Consider the following 18,944-nt stretch of genomic DNA (forward strand, 5'->3'; position numbering starts at 1 on the left):
TTACCCTAATGCATGTTAGTGCTAACTAGGAAACAAATATAACCAATTCAATGAACACATATTGCAAACAATGAATGTGTGACATATAGCATTGAAGCCCAGGCTTCATGTAACCTGCAGTGATTCTTTGCACAATCTTATAGTCTACTTTCTATTAAATGTTTTGAGAAAGATCATTAATTCTGTAACTTTCCTATACTCTTGATGAAATTCTTGTGCTATAACATTTATCTGACACAAATATGGACAATGAATAATAAATTCCTTTTCAGACCAACAAGGAACCACATGAATTAATAGCTACTGCAATAGATGAGCTCCAAACCAATGATATCTCCATCTCAAGGTATCACATACTTCAACAATTCTGTTTGCTACTGATAAACTGTGTGCTACTTCAGGCAAGTTGCATCAAGATGAGAAGAGATAATGTTTAATGTTGTGTAGCTATCATTGCTATCACTGAAAGATAACAATTGGTCAGATAAACTAATTCATTTAACTAGTAAACATATTCATTGCTGTGTCTGGTTAGTTTGTGATTTCGCATCAAGTGTGCAGCATATTTCAGCCCAGTACATTAGCAGCTACAGGTAAGTGACTTAATGATTTTTGTAAATTATTATTAAAAGCATTTATCTGATAGAATTCATATAGTGTTCACCCTAATTATCTTCCGTTACTTTTCTTTGCGCAGTCATGGGCATTACTTACCATAAAATATTAGCAAACTATTGTATTTCTTGTTTACTTTACAAGAGCAGTTTCTTAAATGTGTGGAATAATGTGAGTTAGTGAAGGTGTAATATTACCACCAAACTTATATATAAGTCAATTACTTTCAGACATATAGGCCTTTGTAAATAACTACACATGTAATAGGAGACATAATAACTTACTTATGGCAAATTGATATGAGTCTAAGGCATATGAATGGACCAAAGGCATCCACCTTGTCCTTTGTGCAAAACTATGCAGATATGTGGCATTACTCAATACACTTTTGTATTTTGGACACAGCAATGAACTGTCCACTGTTGACAGCACTATTGTTTGATGAAGTCTATGTCTTTATTGAGGCTAATTAAAATTACCAAGAAACCAAATAACTAAAAAGCTGAAGTAGATAATTCAGTAGCAAGAATGTAATTTATATATTCTGTTGGACAGAAAAGATAAGGAGCTCTAAACTGAACTCATCTGATGGCTGAAAGAACAACTACCTAATGAGTAGCACCATATATACACAAATGAAAGATGATAAAAAGACAAGATTTCAGAACCAATTGTTCTCTCATCTCAAAGTATGGTAGATAAGAATTACAGCAATTGAAATTATTTAGATGGGACACCTAGTTTTGTGAGGACAAAGAGTAATGTAAAATGAAAAACGAACACTCTGGAGTGATGATCCCACATGATGAAGTTTTATCAATGTATTTATATCAGAAGGAAACTCAGCTGACAAAACAAATAAGTTGTGAGACATTTTCTGGCACTTCTGTAAGTATGCCGGCCTACTGGCCAGCAAATCTGCCCGATATTTTGTTATTGTAATAATTTTATTAATACATGCCTTGTTGTCTGTAAATTCCAGCATGAAAGAGATCCTTCAGGGATGAGGGGCAATTAAAGTAGTACATTAACAGGCAGAAGCAGCCATTGCTACTTGTGTAAATGATATTAACAATAAATTAAATTAGTGCTAATCTACTCACACTGTTATTTATGTGGTTACTTTTACATTCTTTACAAATCAGGATATTATGTGTTCTAGTAACAAAGCAAGTACTTTGAAAAAAAGCCACTGATTTTTCCTTTTACACTATTCAGCTGCTGTTTCTCTCTAGTAGGTCATACTAAGTATTTATGCAGCTACACCTATCTGTGTTTCCTGTGGAAAAAATTTTCAGACATGTACAATGTGAACATTATTGTTAACTGAAACTACAGGTCTAAACAGCTATGACCACATTGTGTTGGATAGCAATTTCAGTATCTTTTAGAATCTCCTCTAGCAGTGCTTCTGTCTTAGCATTGGACATAGAGAGAATCATAAAAGGGTTGGTCATTATCTTAAGAGATAGTGTTTGGTGCTACTGTGACCTATTAGCCACACAGTGTCCCAACACACTTTCAATTATGCATTTTTGTTTTATTTCTAAAATATAAAAAGTAACATAGTCAGTGTTATTATTTTCTAAGTTTTTTGGATGAAGTGCACACAATAAAAAAATTCTGTGTCTATAATATGAGTATGTAACTGTTGTTACCACTGGAACATGATAGGGCAAAGAGAACTGTAAAAGTTGGGGCAGGTACCTTTTTCTAACAGTGATGTTGAAATGTGGTGTGTATGGATGCCTATGTGTGGGGTTTCCTATATCTCTCAAGGTGAATGTTGACGTTGGGATTGTCTACAGTATCACTACCATTTTCCTGTCCCATCCTTGTCCAATCCAAGCTTGTGCACTATCTCGGTTAACTTCATTGTCAACAGATCATCAAACTTCAATCTTTCAAAAACGGAAAGTACAGCATGGGATAACAACAATGTTATGAAACAGGTAGACTGCTAATCACCACACTGAGCAGGCATTCAGTCACGGGCAGGCATGTGTGCATGTGAGTTATGTTTTTGTGAATGTGTATGTGTTTTCTATTCCCAAAAAATGCCTTTTGACCAAAAGCTTCAATGTTCACCAGTCTTTTCATTGTGCCTATCTGCATCTCAGTACCTCCTCATGTGGTGAGTAGCAGTCTTTACTTTTCATAATATAATTAGATCTCAATCCTTCTCATTTCCACCAGTACTATGAAAATGTTAAATTTGCTTGACCCCAACGACTCCAAAACTGATATACATCTATTACCTCACTTCCACTATGTATGTCAGGTCTTTAGAAAGGCTTACCACCCTCCTCCAGTTTCGTAATATGGTGTCAAATAAATACAGTAGTGTTGTTTACTTCCATACTGCATCCATCAACACCACTATGAAAGGGTGACAATGCAGTCAGTCCAGCTCCATTTGCCCCTACAATGGATATAACATGGAGCCTGACCTTTTTCAATCATGTGAGTGCTATCTTTGCATGTGTGCATTTACTGACCCAGTACAATATTTGATAGAATGTCTACTCTTTCATCAAATCCGATACATTTGTTGTAGCGTCAATGTTTTCATATTCAGTACATGAAGGGGAAAGGGGGGGGGAGGGAGAGGAGGCAAGGCTATTTTATACATTTAAAGTGTCTCCCATTAGCAGCTAAACAATGTTGATGCAACAATCTGTTGACTAAACAATGTCCGTCAGTGTTGCCGGTGTGTAGCCACACAGGATGCCTTGATGGTTTCTCATAGCATGTTCAGTGTAGCTGGCGTCCTTTTATAAACTCAATTTTTCAAGTTCCCCCAAACATCCAAACATAGAAGTCAAGAGCTGTGTAGTCTGGAGACCATGGTGGGTACTCAATAGCTACCCTTTGACATATCCATTGTCCAGGTAGCTTTTCATCCAAGTAGGCTCTGACATATCTATGGTAGGGAGACAGAGTTCTGTCTTGTAGTAGGTAAAATCTTTTATTTCCAGACACCTCTCATATGGCATGTAAAATTGATGTTTGTAGCATAAGAAGATACACTTCATCATTTATGATACCTTCAAGGAAGAATGGGCCCATCAAACTGTGCGATGAAGACCACACCACGCGTTAATACCCAGTAGATTAACATGTTTCCCCACATGAATGTTAGGATTTTCAGGAACCCAGTGCATGCAGTTATGGCACTTTGCAGTGCCATTCAGTCTGAATTGTGCCTCATTCAACCAAATAACTGTCCCCGCAAACCTTTCATCCTCACAAAGTAAGCCTTCAAACTACTTGCCGTACTTCGTCCTTCAATCTGGATCATCCTCATTCATAGTGTGCAGTGATCTTGGAAAGCACTCTTTTCACTTTGCAGCCTTCAGAATTCATTGTACACATGATTGGCTTGCCCTGCTTCACAGATTTACAGATTTTTGAGGTGACATTGTGAAATGTTGCAACACAGCAGCCACTGGGGGGGGGGGGGGGGGGGGGGTGAACTTGTTGATGTTTTCTGTTGCCCAGACCTCTCCTTGTGCACATACTGAGCAGCACCATCAGCTTCAAATTTACCCCGAATACGATAAATTGTTGTGCATGTTGATGGTTGAGTTCTGCAAACATTATGCTGTTGCTGTTGTACCTCCATCATATTTTCATACTTCATTTAATATTGCCTTGTATTGCTCAAATGAGAGTCTTTTATCACTCATTGCTGCACTCTCATTAGCTGGAAAATGTGCACCAAGATCTGTTGAGAAAACAATGGACTCCACTACCATACAAAACGGCAATGATATGTCAATTTGTTTGAAAGATATTAACTATCAAAGAGTGTCTACATTTTCGTGTACTGCTCTATATTTGGACAGTGTATAGAGAGTATGCTTTTAGAAGAATGATTTTTCTCTTCTTTTTTAATTTCTGATGATTATAATAGTTGTTTGGTCACCAACATAATTTTTATTTATCATCTCATTACACATTTCATGAGATCTGTGGTACAAAACATACAATATAAGACAAGATAGTAGCAATGAAATGAAGCAGGGAAACATATCTGTCCTGTATTGTATATTTATAAAGTACCACTAACTGGATGATGGTGTTACCCCAAAACGCATAATAAAATGGTAAATAAAAAATTACGTTGGTGACCAAGACAAATGTATTACCATTCAGTGCTAAAGATGGTCACAGGTCTCTTCAGAAACATGTGGTCTGAAGTGAATAAATAGCTAAATAAAATTTTTGGCAGTTATTAGTTTTCCGAAATCTGTCTGTGTTTATAAAAATTCTCATAGCAAAATACAAGACCTTGGAAAAGGATACAATGGTTATTTGCAAATTATTTTATATCTTACATTGTGAACATTTGTTTATTTTGATGTTACTCATAACTGTCATGAAAGCGTAAATAATTTGTTTTTCTAGGCAATTTCAATAGTAGCTACAAAATTCCTCTAGCATTTAGTTATTATTGAAATGAGTCATTTACATGGTGAATATGCATAAAAATGTGTCATTGCATCTTACATAAATGGAAATAATTTTCTGTTGCAGCAAAATTCCACATGTCCTAATGGAAAATTGTCTTTGTCACAACTATACCCAACTCTCACTAGTCCTTTATCATGATGGACTGGACTACATAAGCTATCCCTGTAACTTGTGAATTGTGAATTGTGTTTTATTCATCTCATGATGTACATTTGCAATCCATTTGGTTTGCGTACAGGAGACATGTCAAAAATTTATAAAACAATTACAATGATTTTTACATTAATTAATGATAGCACTATAATAAATAACAACACTATAAGGATATTTCTTGGAACATGTAACACATTGTACCCAGCTCAAATTTCCAGATTGTCCTGCATGAATTCATCCACTGAGTAATAACACTTCATTGTCAGTACCTCATATAGCTTTCTTTTAAGTGAACCTAAATTCATCTGCATCAACTTGTTCCCTTTTAATTTATTAAAAATTTTCATTCCCATGTATTGAGGTCCCTGGGCAAACAGTCTGAGGCGGTGGGTGGGGAGCATAAAATTTTCTTTGTTTCTGGTATCATGTGAATGGACAAAATGGTTTCCCTCAAATAAGTCGCGTCTGGAGTACAAAAATATAATAATCTCATATATGTATAAGGATGGCAGAGTTAATATTTTGAGTTTCCTAAATAATGGTCGACATGGTTCTTTGTGATTGGCAGTGCACATATTTCGTATGATTTTTTTCTGTATTTTTAGTATCCGCACTATGTTTGTCGAGTTACCCCAAAAAACAATACCATACCTAATAATGGATTCAAAGTAGCTTGTATATGCTACTTTCCGCGTGTCAATGTCCGTTGCAGTTGATAATATTTGCATTGCAAATGCAAAGCTGCTCAATTTGTTTGCAAGGTATTCAATGTGTGCCTGCCACCTCAAATTTTCATCTACTTTTAGACCTAAGAAATTGACTGAGTCAACTTCTTCTATAACTTGGTTGTTGTGTACAATCTTAATTTGCTCACATTTTGACTGTTTGGTTTTGAACTGCATCACGTGAGTCTTAGATATGTTTAGATTCAGCCCATTTAGCTGAAACCAAGTTTCTAAGGTACTGAGGGTACTGATCACAGATTTGAGAATTTTTTCTGAATCCTGATCTTCAACTAAGACAGAAGTATCATCTGCGAACAGAACTGATGGGGAGCTGATATTTAATGGTAAGTCATTAACATAAAAGAGAAATAGGACTGGGCCTAATATGGAGCCTTGTGGAACACCCTGAGTAATTTTTTTCCAGTCAGAAAAATAATATGCGCCATTTGAAGAAATGCTAACTCTTTGCTTTCTGTTGGATAAGTAGGATTTAAGCCATTGTAGGGCACTGCCGCCAATGCCATACTTTTCAAGTTTGTAAACAAGCAATGCGTGGTTTACGGAATCGAATGCCTTTGTGAGGTCGCAGAAAATTCCTGCCACCTTATTTCTCTTGTCTAATGACGTACTTATTTTCTCAATGAAACTGTTAACTGCATCTACGGTGTTTTTCCCTTGCTGAAAACCAAATTGATTGTTTAGAATAACAGAATATTTTGCAATGAAGTTTTGGATTTGAGCAACAGCAAGTTTTTCAAACATTTTAGATAGGACTGGGAGAATTGAGATAGGACGATAATTTCCCATGATCTCTCTTGATCCCTTCTTGAAGAGTGGTTTGACTTCAGCATATTTCAGTACCTCTGGGAAACAGCCCTCTTCAAAACATTGATTTATTATCTGAGCTAGTGGGTTTGCAATTCTATTGTGTACCACTTTAATAACTTTGGTGGGTATTCTATCCCAACCTGCAGATTTTTTGTTTCTTAATGTTAAAATAGCATTTTCTACATCCTCAAAAGAAACTTTTGAGAATTTTGTAAAGTTTTCAGAGTTTTTGCCTAGGCCAAAGGGATTTATACATCATTATAAAGAATTAAAATTGAATGTGTACTGGCTCTGTAATTTTCTGTTAGTCATAGACAAATCTTATTAATCCATAAAAAGATTTGAGTGAGTCAAGAAAAATAATGACTATTTGAACAACAATATTTCTGTGTGATGTATTAGTTACAGTTATGAATTTATGTTTTACTTATTTCTGGCAGATTTCAAGATGTTTCCATCTTTAGTGAAGAAAATGACTAAAAAAAAGGTGTTTGATGACACTAATATTTCTCAGAGTAGTCTAGCCAGAGTACTTACACTTTTTGATCTCATTGCACTGGGTGCTGGCAGCACACTTGGCCTTGGTGCATATGTCGTGTCTGGATCTGTGTCAAGAAATGAAGCTGGTCCAGCAATAGCAATCTCATTTCTCATTGCAGCTGTTGCATCATTGTTGGCAGGTAATTAAAAACAAAATTATCATTATACTAAAAATTGAGTCCATAATTTTATGACTACACAGTCAGCTCAGAATTAATGTATATTTCATTTTATTTCATTCCATAGAACTAACCATTAAAGAGAACTTTAATAGATGTGGACTGAATCCTAATATGCATTATAAGCAGTGTGGTTTCAGTTGCCTGAGACTGCAGTTGTGTGTTTGAGTTGCGTGTGCATGAGCGTGTGTGTGTGTGTGTGTGTGTGTGTGTGTGTGTGTGTGTGTGTGTGTGTGTGTGCGTGTGTGTATGTGTGTGTGCTGAAAGCTTTAATTGTGAGAATCTTTTTGTTGTGCCTCTCTGTGACTCAGAATCTCCACTGTATGGTGAGTAGCAAATTTCCTTCTATCCAATTGCTACTGGTTGTTTATGAAGAACTTATGGAAGTTCACAGTTCTTTGGGACAATAGATGTAAAATTTTAATGAATTTCTCACTGTGCATAATGACCTAGAAGGCTTTGAAAACTACTGAGTGTAATAAATGTTGCATCCGAAGCATTTTTCAACCTACCTTACTCCCCTATGTGGTACAAAATGGGGAATGTATCAGGAAGGATTCATTCACACATCATGTTCCAAAAATCCCATCATGAATGAGAGATTTCAGTTGTTCATGAACAAGTTCCATGCTGTAGCAACTACAGTTGCTGGTTGGCAACAGGTGGCTCATTGGTTTGATTTTTTACAATTATTTCTCAAATAACATTTGTGATTACTGGAAGATCTTGGGAGAAACTTTTTATCAAATTTTGGTCTTTGCTAGAATAGTTTTTTTATTATTTTTTTTAGCACTTGTTTGATGCAGTTCGCCATACTAGTCTGTTCTGTGCTAGTCTCTTTGTACCTACACCACCCTACCCCCTTTTACAGCCTACCTTCATTATCAAATAGATAATTCCTTGATGCCTCAGGATGAGTCCTATTAATTGTTTCCTTCTTTTCATCAAGTTTTGCCATATTTCCCAATTTGATACAATACCTCCACATTAATTGACCAATCTACAAATATAATCATTAGATTTATCCTGTTCCTTTCTAGTCTGAACTATTTGTAGTCTCTGTTTCATTTTTGTACAAGGCTACACTTCAGACAAATGCTTTAAGGAAAAACTTCCTAACATTTAAATTTATGCCTCTTTCTCATAAACGTTTTATTGCTATTTCCAGTCTACAAATCATATCCCTTCTACTTCAGCCTTAATTAATAATACTGCTGCCCAAATAACAAATCTGATCTTCTGCTTTTAGTGTCTCTTTGCCTAATGTAATCCCTTAGCATCAGACAATTTAATCTGACTTCATTCCATTATCACTGTTTTATTTTTAATGATGCTCATGCTGTTATCTGTATTCAAGGTACTATCCATTCTGTTAAACAATTCTTACAAGTCTTATGCCATCTCTGACAAACAAAAATGTCATCAGCAGAGACTAATGTTCTTATTTCTTCCTCCTGACTTTGATTCTTTCTCCAGATTTCTCCTTGGTTTCCTTTATAGCATGCTCAATGTACAGATCGAATAATTTTCAAGTGTGTGGTACCCATATTGGATAAAAGTAACAGGCGATATTGAACATACACAAAGAAGAGCAGCACAGAGGGTCACAGGTTTGTTTAATCTGTGGGTGAATGTCACAGAGATACCAAAGGAACTGAACTTGCAGACTCTTCAAGCAGACATAGACTATCCTGCGAAAGTCTATTAACAAAGTTTTGAGAACTGGCTTCAAATGATTGCTCTAAGGATGTACTACAACCACCTATGTATTGCTTACATGGGGATGGTGAGGATAAGATTAGATACCTGACACACACAGAGGCATTCAAACACTCATTCTTTCCATGCTCCATAAATTAATGGAACAGGAAGAAACCCTAATAAATGGTACAATGGGGTGTACCCTCTGTCATGCACCTCATGGGGGTTTCAGAGTATATATATAGCATTTAGAAACTCGTTTCTTCATCAGGGGAGGGAGAGGAGGGGAGAGGAGGGAGGGAAAAAGGCAAAAGAAGCAAAAGTGGATGCAAGTCACTCACAACCTAGGTTATGGGGCAATGTGGGGAAGGTAAGCAAATATTGAGTTAAGGTCTTAAAATGAAGTCAAAGATAGTGTATTGTAAGTAGTGTGCCAGCTTTGAAGCAAAGAAGGTAGTCTTATATGTAAGGAGGTGTGTGTGAGATAAATAATATTAAATAAGAAGAGAAAGATAAAGAAGCACAAAGTAAATAATGAAAAATGAAATGGGGCCAGGGTAAAACACACACACACACACACACACACACACACACACACACACACACACACACACAGAGAGAGAGAGAGAGAGAGAGAGAGAGAGAGAGAGAGAGAGAGAGAGAGAGAGGGGGGGGGGGGGGCATATACAAGCGCACCTATATCTATATACTACACACACATGTGGAGAGAGGAGAAAAGGGTGCAAAACTAAAATAAATAAGTAAACAATCAAAGAGGAGAGTAGGTGGTAATGGGGGGATGTATGGGGCAGGTTTTGCAGCACAGTCGGTAACAGTTGTAGGATCTTTTAGGTTGGGAAAGTGGTTGGAATGTTGTAGGGTCTGACGAGGATGTTGAGGACATTAAGAGAATGATGAAATATCACTTTGGATGGCATAGGGAGGATATTGGTGGAGGAATGATCTCATTTCAGGGCTTCAGCATAACTCTAGGGACATAGCACCTGCTACATACCTCACACGAGCCATATGTGTCCTTCCATGCAACACCATTCCCTAACAATTGCACAGATATGAACTTGTGGTCCAACACATCCCTTCATCCCACCACTCTGGGACTCAGCCTACATTAAACTCTGCTCCTGTCTACTCTTTGATCATTTATTCATTTATCTGAGAGCTTAATGGTGGAAGACAGGATAATATGCGAGACACTGCTGAAACATCACACACGAATAAGTAAGAGTGAAAAGCTAAGTACAGTGTTTGTAACAGAGGTGGGAAGGAAGGACAGCAAAAATTGACAGGTCAACAAGGTAAAGATGTAGAAAACTAAAATGGAATGAAGAAAGGAGTAGTTACTGTGGATAAATACTGAGACAGAAGGATTTAACGTAAATTAAGGCCAGATCAGTGGCGAGAACCAAGGATATGTTGTAGCACTAGTTCCCTCCCCCCCCCTCCCCCCATCCTCCCTCCACCCATCCTCCCCCCCCCCCCCCACACACACACACACTCTCACTCACACACATACACACACACACACACACACACACCACAGTGTTCTGAAACACTGGTGTCTGGGGGAAGAATACAGATGTTGCATGTGCTGAAAAAGGCACCAAGGTCATGAATGTCCTGTTACAGATCATGCTAGTATACACCCTGTGCCTATGCCCATTCATCCTAACTGATAACTGCATGGTAGTAGTCATGCCAGTGTAAAAGGACAAACAGTGTTTACACAACTGCTGGTGTATGGTATGACATTTATCATTTCACAGGTGGCTCTCCCTTTGGTAGTGTATGTTTTGCCAGTCACAGGGCTGGTATAGGTGGTGGTAGGAGGATGCTTAGGGCAAGTCTTGCAGCAAGGACAGTCACAAGGGTAGGAGTCATAGAGTAGGGAGATTGGTGCAGAAGGAGAATATGGTCAGATAAGGATATTGCAGAGCTTGGAAGGGTCATGAAAAACTATTCTAACTGTGGTGGGTTCAATCTCATACACAATGGATCTCATTTCAGGGCATGATTTTAGGAAGTCATGGCCTTGTCAAAGCAGCTAATTAATAGATCCAAGACCTGGACAATACTGAGTGCACTGAAGTTGTTTTAGGAGGGATCAGCAGTGCCAGGATTGGAAGTGATGGCAGAGGAAACCTGCTTTTGAAGTACGCTGCTGTGGTAATTATGTCCAGTGAAGGCTGAGGTGAGAATGATTGTGTATTGATGTAAAGACTGCATCCAAACAAATACTTTTCCTCAAATGCTAAAGCTGTGTGGGAGGGTATGTTTGACATGGAAAGGATGGCAGCTGTCAAAATGTAAGTACTGTTGTTTGTAAGTAGGTTTAATATGGACAGAAGTGTGTAGTGCGGATGGGATCAACATCAAGGGAGGTGGAATGGGATTTGAAATAGCACCATTTGAAATTTAATTGGGAGGAGATATTGAGAGATTCCAGGAATTTTAACAAGTCAGCCTCACCATGAGTCCTTATGGTTAAGATGTCATCATTGTATCTAGACCAGACCAGGGTCTGAAGCTTATGGATCCCAGGAACGCGCACTCCAACTCACACATGAAAAGGCTGACATAGGAAGGAGCCATCCTGATTCCCATGGCTGTGCCCCTGATCTTTTTGTATGTCTGCCCCTCAAAGGTGAAGTAATTATTGATAAGTATAAAGTTGATTAAGTTGAGCAGGAAAGATAACATCTGTTTGGAATCAGGTGGACGCTGACTGAAGTATTGTTCTGCAGCAGACCATGCATGTGGGGGATGTTGGTATACAGGGAGATGGCATCAATGTTGACAAGTAAGGTATGTGGTGAGAGTGGGACAGCTACAGATTTCAGATGATCTACGAAATCATTGGGATCTGTAATACAGGAGGTGTTGATCAATTAAGGAAGACATAAATTCTATGGGTGCTTTGAAGTCAGTGACTATAGAATGGTCAGGATGAATGGGTTTGTGGGTCTTAGGAAGAAGATGTTGATCAACTAAGGAAGATATATGTTCGGTGGGTGCTTTGAAGCTAACAACTATAGGATTGCCAGGATCATTGGGTTTGTAGATGTTAGGAAGTAGGTGAAAGGTAGAGGTGTGTAGTTCAGGTAGGGTAAGAAGTTCTTTGAATTGAAGTGTAAGTCCTAGTGAGAGACCTTAGGTTTCCAGGAGGGACTGCAGGTCAGTTTGAAGCACAGGGGTAGGATCATGATGGCAGATGCTTTATGTAGAGGTGTCAGACAGCTGGTGTATACCTTCACTAACATATTCCTGTCAGTCAAGTAACACAGTGGTAGCTTTTGTCTGCTGGGAGGATAATGATGGAGTCATCAGCTTTTGGGGAATGTAGAGCCTGAAGTTCTGTGGAGGACAGTTTAGGGTCATGTTGTAGGTACCTGAGGAAGGGTTGTGAAGCAGTGCTGGATGTGAAGAATTCTTGGAAGGCATGGAAGTGTTAGTTTTGAGATAGTTGTGGTGGATCAAGTTGGGATCATGGTGAGAACTGTTCAAGGCAGGGTTCAATGTCAGGTTTGCTGTTGGAAAGGTTTTGGAATTGGATTGCAAAGTGATATTTCCAGATATTTTTCTCCCTTCTATATGATATTTTCCTATCTGCAGGTCATTCGTGTCAGTATTTTGCAACCCTTAATTGTTGAACTGATAGTTTGGTAATTTTCACACCTCTCAGTACTTGCTTTGTGTGGAAATGAAATTATTAAATTTTTCATGAAGTTTGAGGGCATTTCGTTGTCACATGCATATCATGCACCAATTGGAACAGTTTTTTATGGCTGGGTTTCCCAAGGATCTTGATAACTTTGGGGGACTGTGATCAACTTCAGGGGCTTTGTTTCTGCTTAGGTCTTTCAGTTCTCTGTCAAATTCTTCTCACAATATCATTTTTCTACCTCATCTTCACTTACTTCCTCATCTCTCTCTGTAATATTGTCCTTGAATTAGTTTCCCTTGTGAAGCCTTCTGTATAGTGATTTGATGTTTCAACTTTCCCTTCTCTGCTTATTACTGGCTTGGAGCCTCCTGTGTTCATATAACTGCTTCTCTTCCCTCCAAAGATCCCTTTAGTAGGTGGCATTAATTCTCAATTATGCTTGCTTTGACAGCCATGCATTTTTCCTCTAGCCAAGCCTGCTGAGCCAATTGTAGACATCTGTATTTCCTTTTGCATGATTCATTTACCAGTTTAATTGAATGTTATCCAAGGATTTTTACTGGGCCTTGTCATCCTGCCTATATGATCCTCTGCTGCCTTCATTGTTTCTCTCCCAAAGCTAACCATTCATCTTTTGTTGTATTCCTTTGCCCTATTTCAGTGAGTCATTGCCTAATGCTCCATTTGAAATTCTGTACAGTCTCTGGTTCTTTAAATTGGTTCAGGTCCCATCTCCCCAGTTTCCTACATTCTGCAATATCTTCAGTTTTAATTTGCTGTTCATAACAAATCAATTATGGTTATTCAGTTAAAAATCTCATTTTGAATTCCCTGTCTTACAATTATACAATCTATCTGAACCTTTCTTGTGTCCACAGGATTCTTCCACACATACAAGCCTCTTTCTTGGTCCTTAAATCAATTTTAGCAATGGTTAAATTATGCTCTGTGCAGAATTCTAACAGTCTGCTTTCCCTTTCAATTCTTTCCCCTCAGTCCACATTCTCCTAATATTTTTCCTTCTCTGCCTTTTTCTGCAGTTCATTCTCACATCACAATCACATTTATTATTCAAGAAAAAGCTGCTCCTTTTGCTGTGAAGAACTTTGTTTAATTCACTACCATTTTCTGCATTTATATTATGCTCTTTTCAAGTGTTTCTCAAAACTGCCATAAATATTATAGGTATAGACACATGGTATATGATGGAGGGTGAAAAAACTAGATTTACATATGTATGAGTACAAACAGAATATAAAAGTTGTATTATACTATAGATGAGCACATCCAAATGATAAAAAATTCAAGTCAGGTGGATTTAAAATGTTACATGCCCAATGATATTATGAGGCGTAGAATGTCTCAAGACTGTTTAATTTATTACGTAATAAATATTCTTGAAAACTGGCAAAATATAAAGGCTGAAACTGGTTGTGGACTACATAAAGTCCTATACAGCAACTGGAACAGTGTCTCATTAATTAAACAATAAGTTGTGGAATCCGCATATGGAGAAATTAATAATTAAATTGCTGTTTCCCTTAGCTGTGTGTATTATTTTTTCATTAATGATGTATTGTTTAAATTTCTTTGTATACAGAGAATATAGAATTGTTTTGCTGTTGTGGTTGCTGGATTTTTATCTATCTTTGCTGCAATAAATCATCGACTGTACTGTTCTGTTCCTATTTTATTCATTATTTGACATAGTACTGCATTAATCCTATTTAATTTTGTGTTTATAACCCAAAACTTACCTAACCAAAACTCACGGTTTTTCCATCGCTGCACTTCACTAATTCCCACCATATCTAACTGCACCTTATCTGTTTTAATATTTAAATTTACTAACCTACTTACATTCCATACTCTGACCTGTAGAATGCCAATGTGTCTTTTTAATGATATCCACATTCTGAGATTTGAATGAGGAACAGCTTTACCCACAGAATATATTACAAAAGATGATTATTAAGCCATACAATAGTGCTGCCCAGAAAAAATTTAATTTGTAATTTTCCTTTGCTTTCATCTGTTGACTGTACCAAAATATGCTACAAGGCCAGATCACTCAATCATACAGACTGTTTCCCCTGCAACAAATGAATTTTGAACCTAATGGGAGAGCTGCTGCCCCTCTTCAGGAATCACAGGTTTTTCTCTCATCTCCATATACACCTCTCCATTGCAGTTGCATGTACAACACATTTATCTACATTGTTTAAGAACACGAGTCACCCAACCTTAACCCTGCAGTGGTCGCGCTCTAAAAAGAAACTTAAGTGGTCACATGGATTACGTATGTATGCCATTTTCTCAACTAAAAACTGAGGCCACTGAATTTTCAAATATTTTTGTTGAATGTTTTAATGTGTTACCCATAGTAATGTTCATTAAAACCTATCAACAAAAAGTATACATATGACCTCATACTTGAAAAAACAACAAACTGTCCACAGCAAGTCATAATTTTAAGGAAAATAGCATCATTGGCTTTGATTTACTTTCTAAAACCACATATTTATGTAAAAACAAATCCAATAATGATTTTCTGAACAATAAATACAGACGATCTTGGAATTATTGGAGCAAACAAATTTTTTCATGTGTTATTCTTTTTTTTGTACTTCTATTTCTTGACCTTCTGCAGTTGTAGCAGTGACCCACAGAACTACTCTGTGTCAATCCTGAAGTTTCTGGCTAACTTTCCATGAGAGGAATGCCAAGAAAGTTCTTTATTTTGAAGGACAGACTTCTTGGAAACATTTTTTGTCTAATCTCTACTGAGACAGAGGTTTCATCCAAGACAAAGACAGGTCAATAAAAAAATCTTGACATTGAATAACAGTGTAGTTTTGGTTCGCTGCATAAATGCAAAGTGCATTGAGGGCACTAAGGTTCAGCAAATCATAAACTACAGTAAGAGGCCATCTTCTTGAATTTCTGGATACGTCATAAAGCATACACATCTTATCAACAGAGCCACACCAATCTTTTTATGGTTGTAGTGAGTTATTATTTGTGGCTTCTGGTTAGATCCTGTGTCGGCATCAATTTTTGCATCATTGTGCATTGTTGACATCAAAATCAGTACTTTTTTAGGTTTTGGCACTTAAGAAACCAATGTTTCTTGGGGTGGATTTCCTCTCACAACAAGAAATTCCTTGGGAACTTCTCTTTTGTTCTTCCTTACCATGACACCATGGTTGTTCTATTTTCAAACAGCTGCTTGGCAATATGGAGTGAAGAGAACCAATCGTCCATTGTTATATTGATGTTTCTACTGAACACAGGATGTACCATTTTTATTACCACATCACTTCTTTTGTTACTCAAATGATATAGCCCTTTTGGTTGTTTGCCAGCATATATTTCCAAGTTGAGAGTATAGGGGTAGTGAGCATCCATAAGTGCAAATACCTTCTCTCCATATTTTGTGGGTTTGCTGGGAATGTACTGCCTAAATGGACAGTGTCCCCTGAATGCCAAACGTTGTTCTTCCAAAGCTATTTCAGCACTCGGAACAAAGTACTGTTGAAAGTTTACAAGGAACAGATCAAATATTTCATGTACTGTGGCCAGTTTGTCAATTTTTGCACTCACTTCCTGGTCATTAATATCATCAAATCGCAAAGTCCTCATAAGAAATTTAAATCTTTGCTCAGACATAGTCAAATAAATTGCATCAATTCCAGTATGTGGTCAAACATTTGGCTTGTGCTTGATCAGCTTATTTTCAGCATGCCACTTGTCAACAGAATCCCAATAAGTCCCTTTATTTCAGCTGGATCTGTATGTTTAACACCTCCCTCTCTAGAAAAATTATTCTTGATGTGGTCTATTTTCATGTAAGTGTATTTGGTTATGAGATAAAAGATATTATCAAGGAAAGGCAATCTAGTTTGCTGCCGTGCAGTTCCTTTAAGACCAGGAGGAACATATACAATGTTATGACCTCTAGTTCGTCCTGAGGAGTCTTTGACCAGATATTCATCTACACCAGTATAAAAATCAACCCATCTGCTTCTCCGGGATGGTTCATCACATGAAAATTCAGGACTGTTCTCAGCTGCCTCACTTGATACTTCTCCTTCTTTCTCAGACTCAGACTGATGGTCCTGCTCTTCCAGAATGTCATTTTCATCATTAGAACTTGAGTCGGGAATATCTTTCTCATACTCAGTCTCCTTCAGCCACTCCATAATCCGAGCTTCTTGCCTCTGATCCATAATTTACCTAAAATTCAATGAAATTCTACTATTACTTCAAATATTTATACATTGTAAAACAATAATGAATAGATGTAATACATATTCCAACAAATAAGTGGAAAAAGTGGACTAAGAAAAAAAATCGGTTTTTCGAAAATATTTACGTAACAGGCCGCATGGACTACAGTGGTAGACTGTCGACTTTGACGAGGTCCTGTGAGGCAACCTCATGTGAGTGGCGCTCACACAACACTGACATGGTCCAAAAACAGTCCATCTTAAAGTACACAGAAGCTTGAAGCAATGTTGCTTCTGGACTTCCAAATTTATTTGAATTTCCACATGTGGATTACGTATGTAATCTACACAACCACTGCAGGGTTAACAAGTTGCACAGCTAACAGTGGGGTCAACAGCCTACATTTGTATATGCATGCTCTCTGGGGATGCTGGCAGTTCAGCTCTGTGTGTAATTTCATGTGTATGTCAAAGAAATAGAAATGTATTTTAAAGTGTCATTTTGTATTGCTGATCCTGCTTTCATAACTGGTATCTGAACCATGATTGTTCGTGATGTGGTTTTGTGAAGACATTGGGTACCTAGGACACTATTGCTATGGCTCCAATAAGGCTATGCAAAAGTCATCACATTCATAGGCAGGACTACAAGCACAAGCAGTACATTCCTTCTTAGTGTGCATTGTCAGGATACCAATAGATAGAAAGCATCATTGTGTTAAGTGCACATCATACATTCAGCAATGTAATCAGGAAATACTGGCCAGGATCTGACAAAATGGGTAAAGGGATTCAATTAATTTACCAAATATACAACTGGCCATTAGAGTGCAACATTATAAAGAATTACAAAAAGAAAATTTATCTTACTGTGCATGTACAGTATTGTATGATGAATGCTTGACTAAAATTTTATGTGATTTGGGAGTAAGGATGGTGCATAATTTAAAACACAGAGCAATAATGGTTCTAAGCAGACAGGGTATTGAGTCAAACTGAGCCTGGGTGATAGATCTGGGAACAGCATTCCATGCTACTTCAGCTCTGTACCACATTTTAACAATTATAATGGATGGCGTGGGCTGGTGTGCCAGTCTTTCAGTAACCCGTGACCAGATGTTTTCAATATGGGTCAGTTCTAGAGAACATGTTAGATGGGGCAATAGTCAAACACTCTCTCTGTTGAAGTAGGTCGGGACAACATAGGCCACATGTGGTCATGAATTATCATGCTGAAAGCTAATGTCTCATAGTCCTTGAAGATAGGGTGCAGAAACATCAGAAATATAACACCTACTTTGCAAATTGTAGTGGCAGTCAAAAATAAAACACTTAAGACATTCATGAGCCTACATTTACTTCTGCAGGAGGTCAAGTGGATACTACAAAACAAACAAAATGTTATATCACTTTATTAAAACTTGAACAATATGAAATACTTAATTTGGAAACAATCCAGAGCCACAGAAATGTCATGTTACTGTCGCTGAACTATATTTCATCACTTGACACAATACAGAGTGATAGTCTCATCTCAATGTTCAACTGGCGATAAACTTTGATACAATTACAACTTCTAATACAACTTAGCTTTTGGTCAAAGCCTTCTTCAGAAAAGAAGATACACACACATTCACACAAGCAAGCACACCTCATACACACATGACCAGCATTTCAGACTGGAATGCAATTGTCACACTGAGCATTAATCAGGACTGTGGCAGGGAAGGGGGAGGGATAGTAGGGTATAGGTGGGAGGAGGTCAGAGGAATCAGAGAGCAGAGAAGGAGAGGAGCAGGAAAGAGGAAAAACGGGC

General features: G+C 37.5%; 1 protein-coding gene across 1 annotated transcript in view; it reads left to right on the forward strand.

Moving 5' to 3' along the window:
• Positions 1–520: 520 nt before the first annotated feature.
• Positions 521–18,944, forward strand: part of LOC126353930 (cationic amino acid transporter 3-like) — a 122,105-nt gene continuing 103,681 nt past the window's right edge. The window contains exons 1-2 of the mRNA XM_050003191.1: positions 521–593; positions 7,238–7,477. Of these exons, the coding sequence (XP_049859148.1) occupies positions 7,246–7,477 (232 nt within the window). The 5' untranslated portion in view covers positions 521–593; positions 7,238–7,245. The remainder of the gene's footprint in view (positions 594–7,237; positions 7,478–18,944) is intronic.

Source organism: Schistocerca gregaria, chromosome 3 (assembly GCF_023897955.1).
Source record: "Schistocerca gregaria isolate iqSchGreg1 chromosome 3, iqSchGreg1.2, whole genome shotgun sequence".
Classification (NCBI taxonomy): domain Eukaryota; kingdom Metazoa; phylum Arthropoda; class Insecta; order Orthoptera; family Acrididae; genus Schistocerca; species Schistocerca gregaria.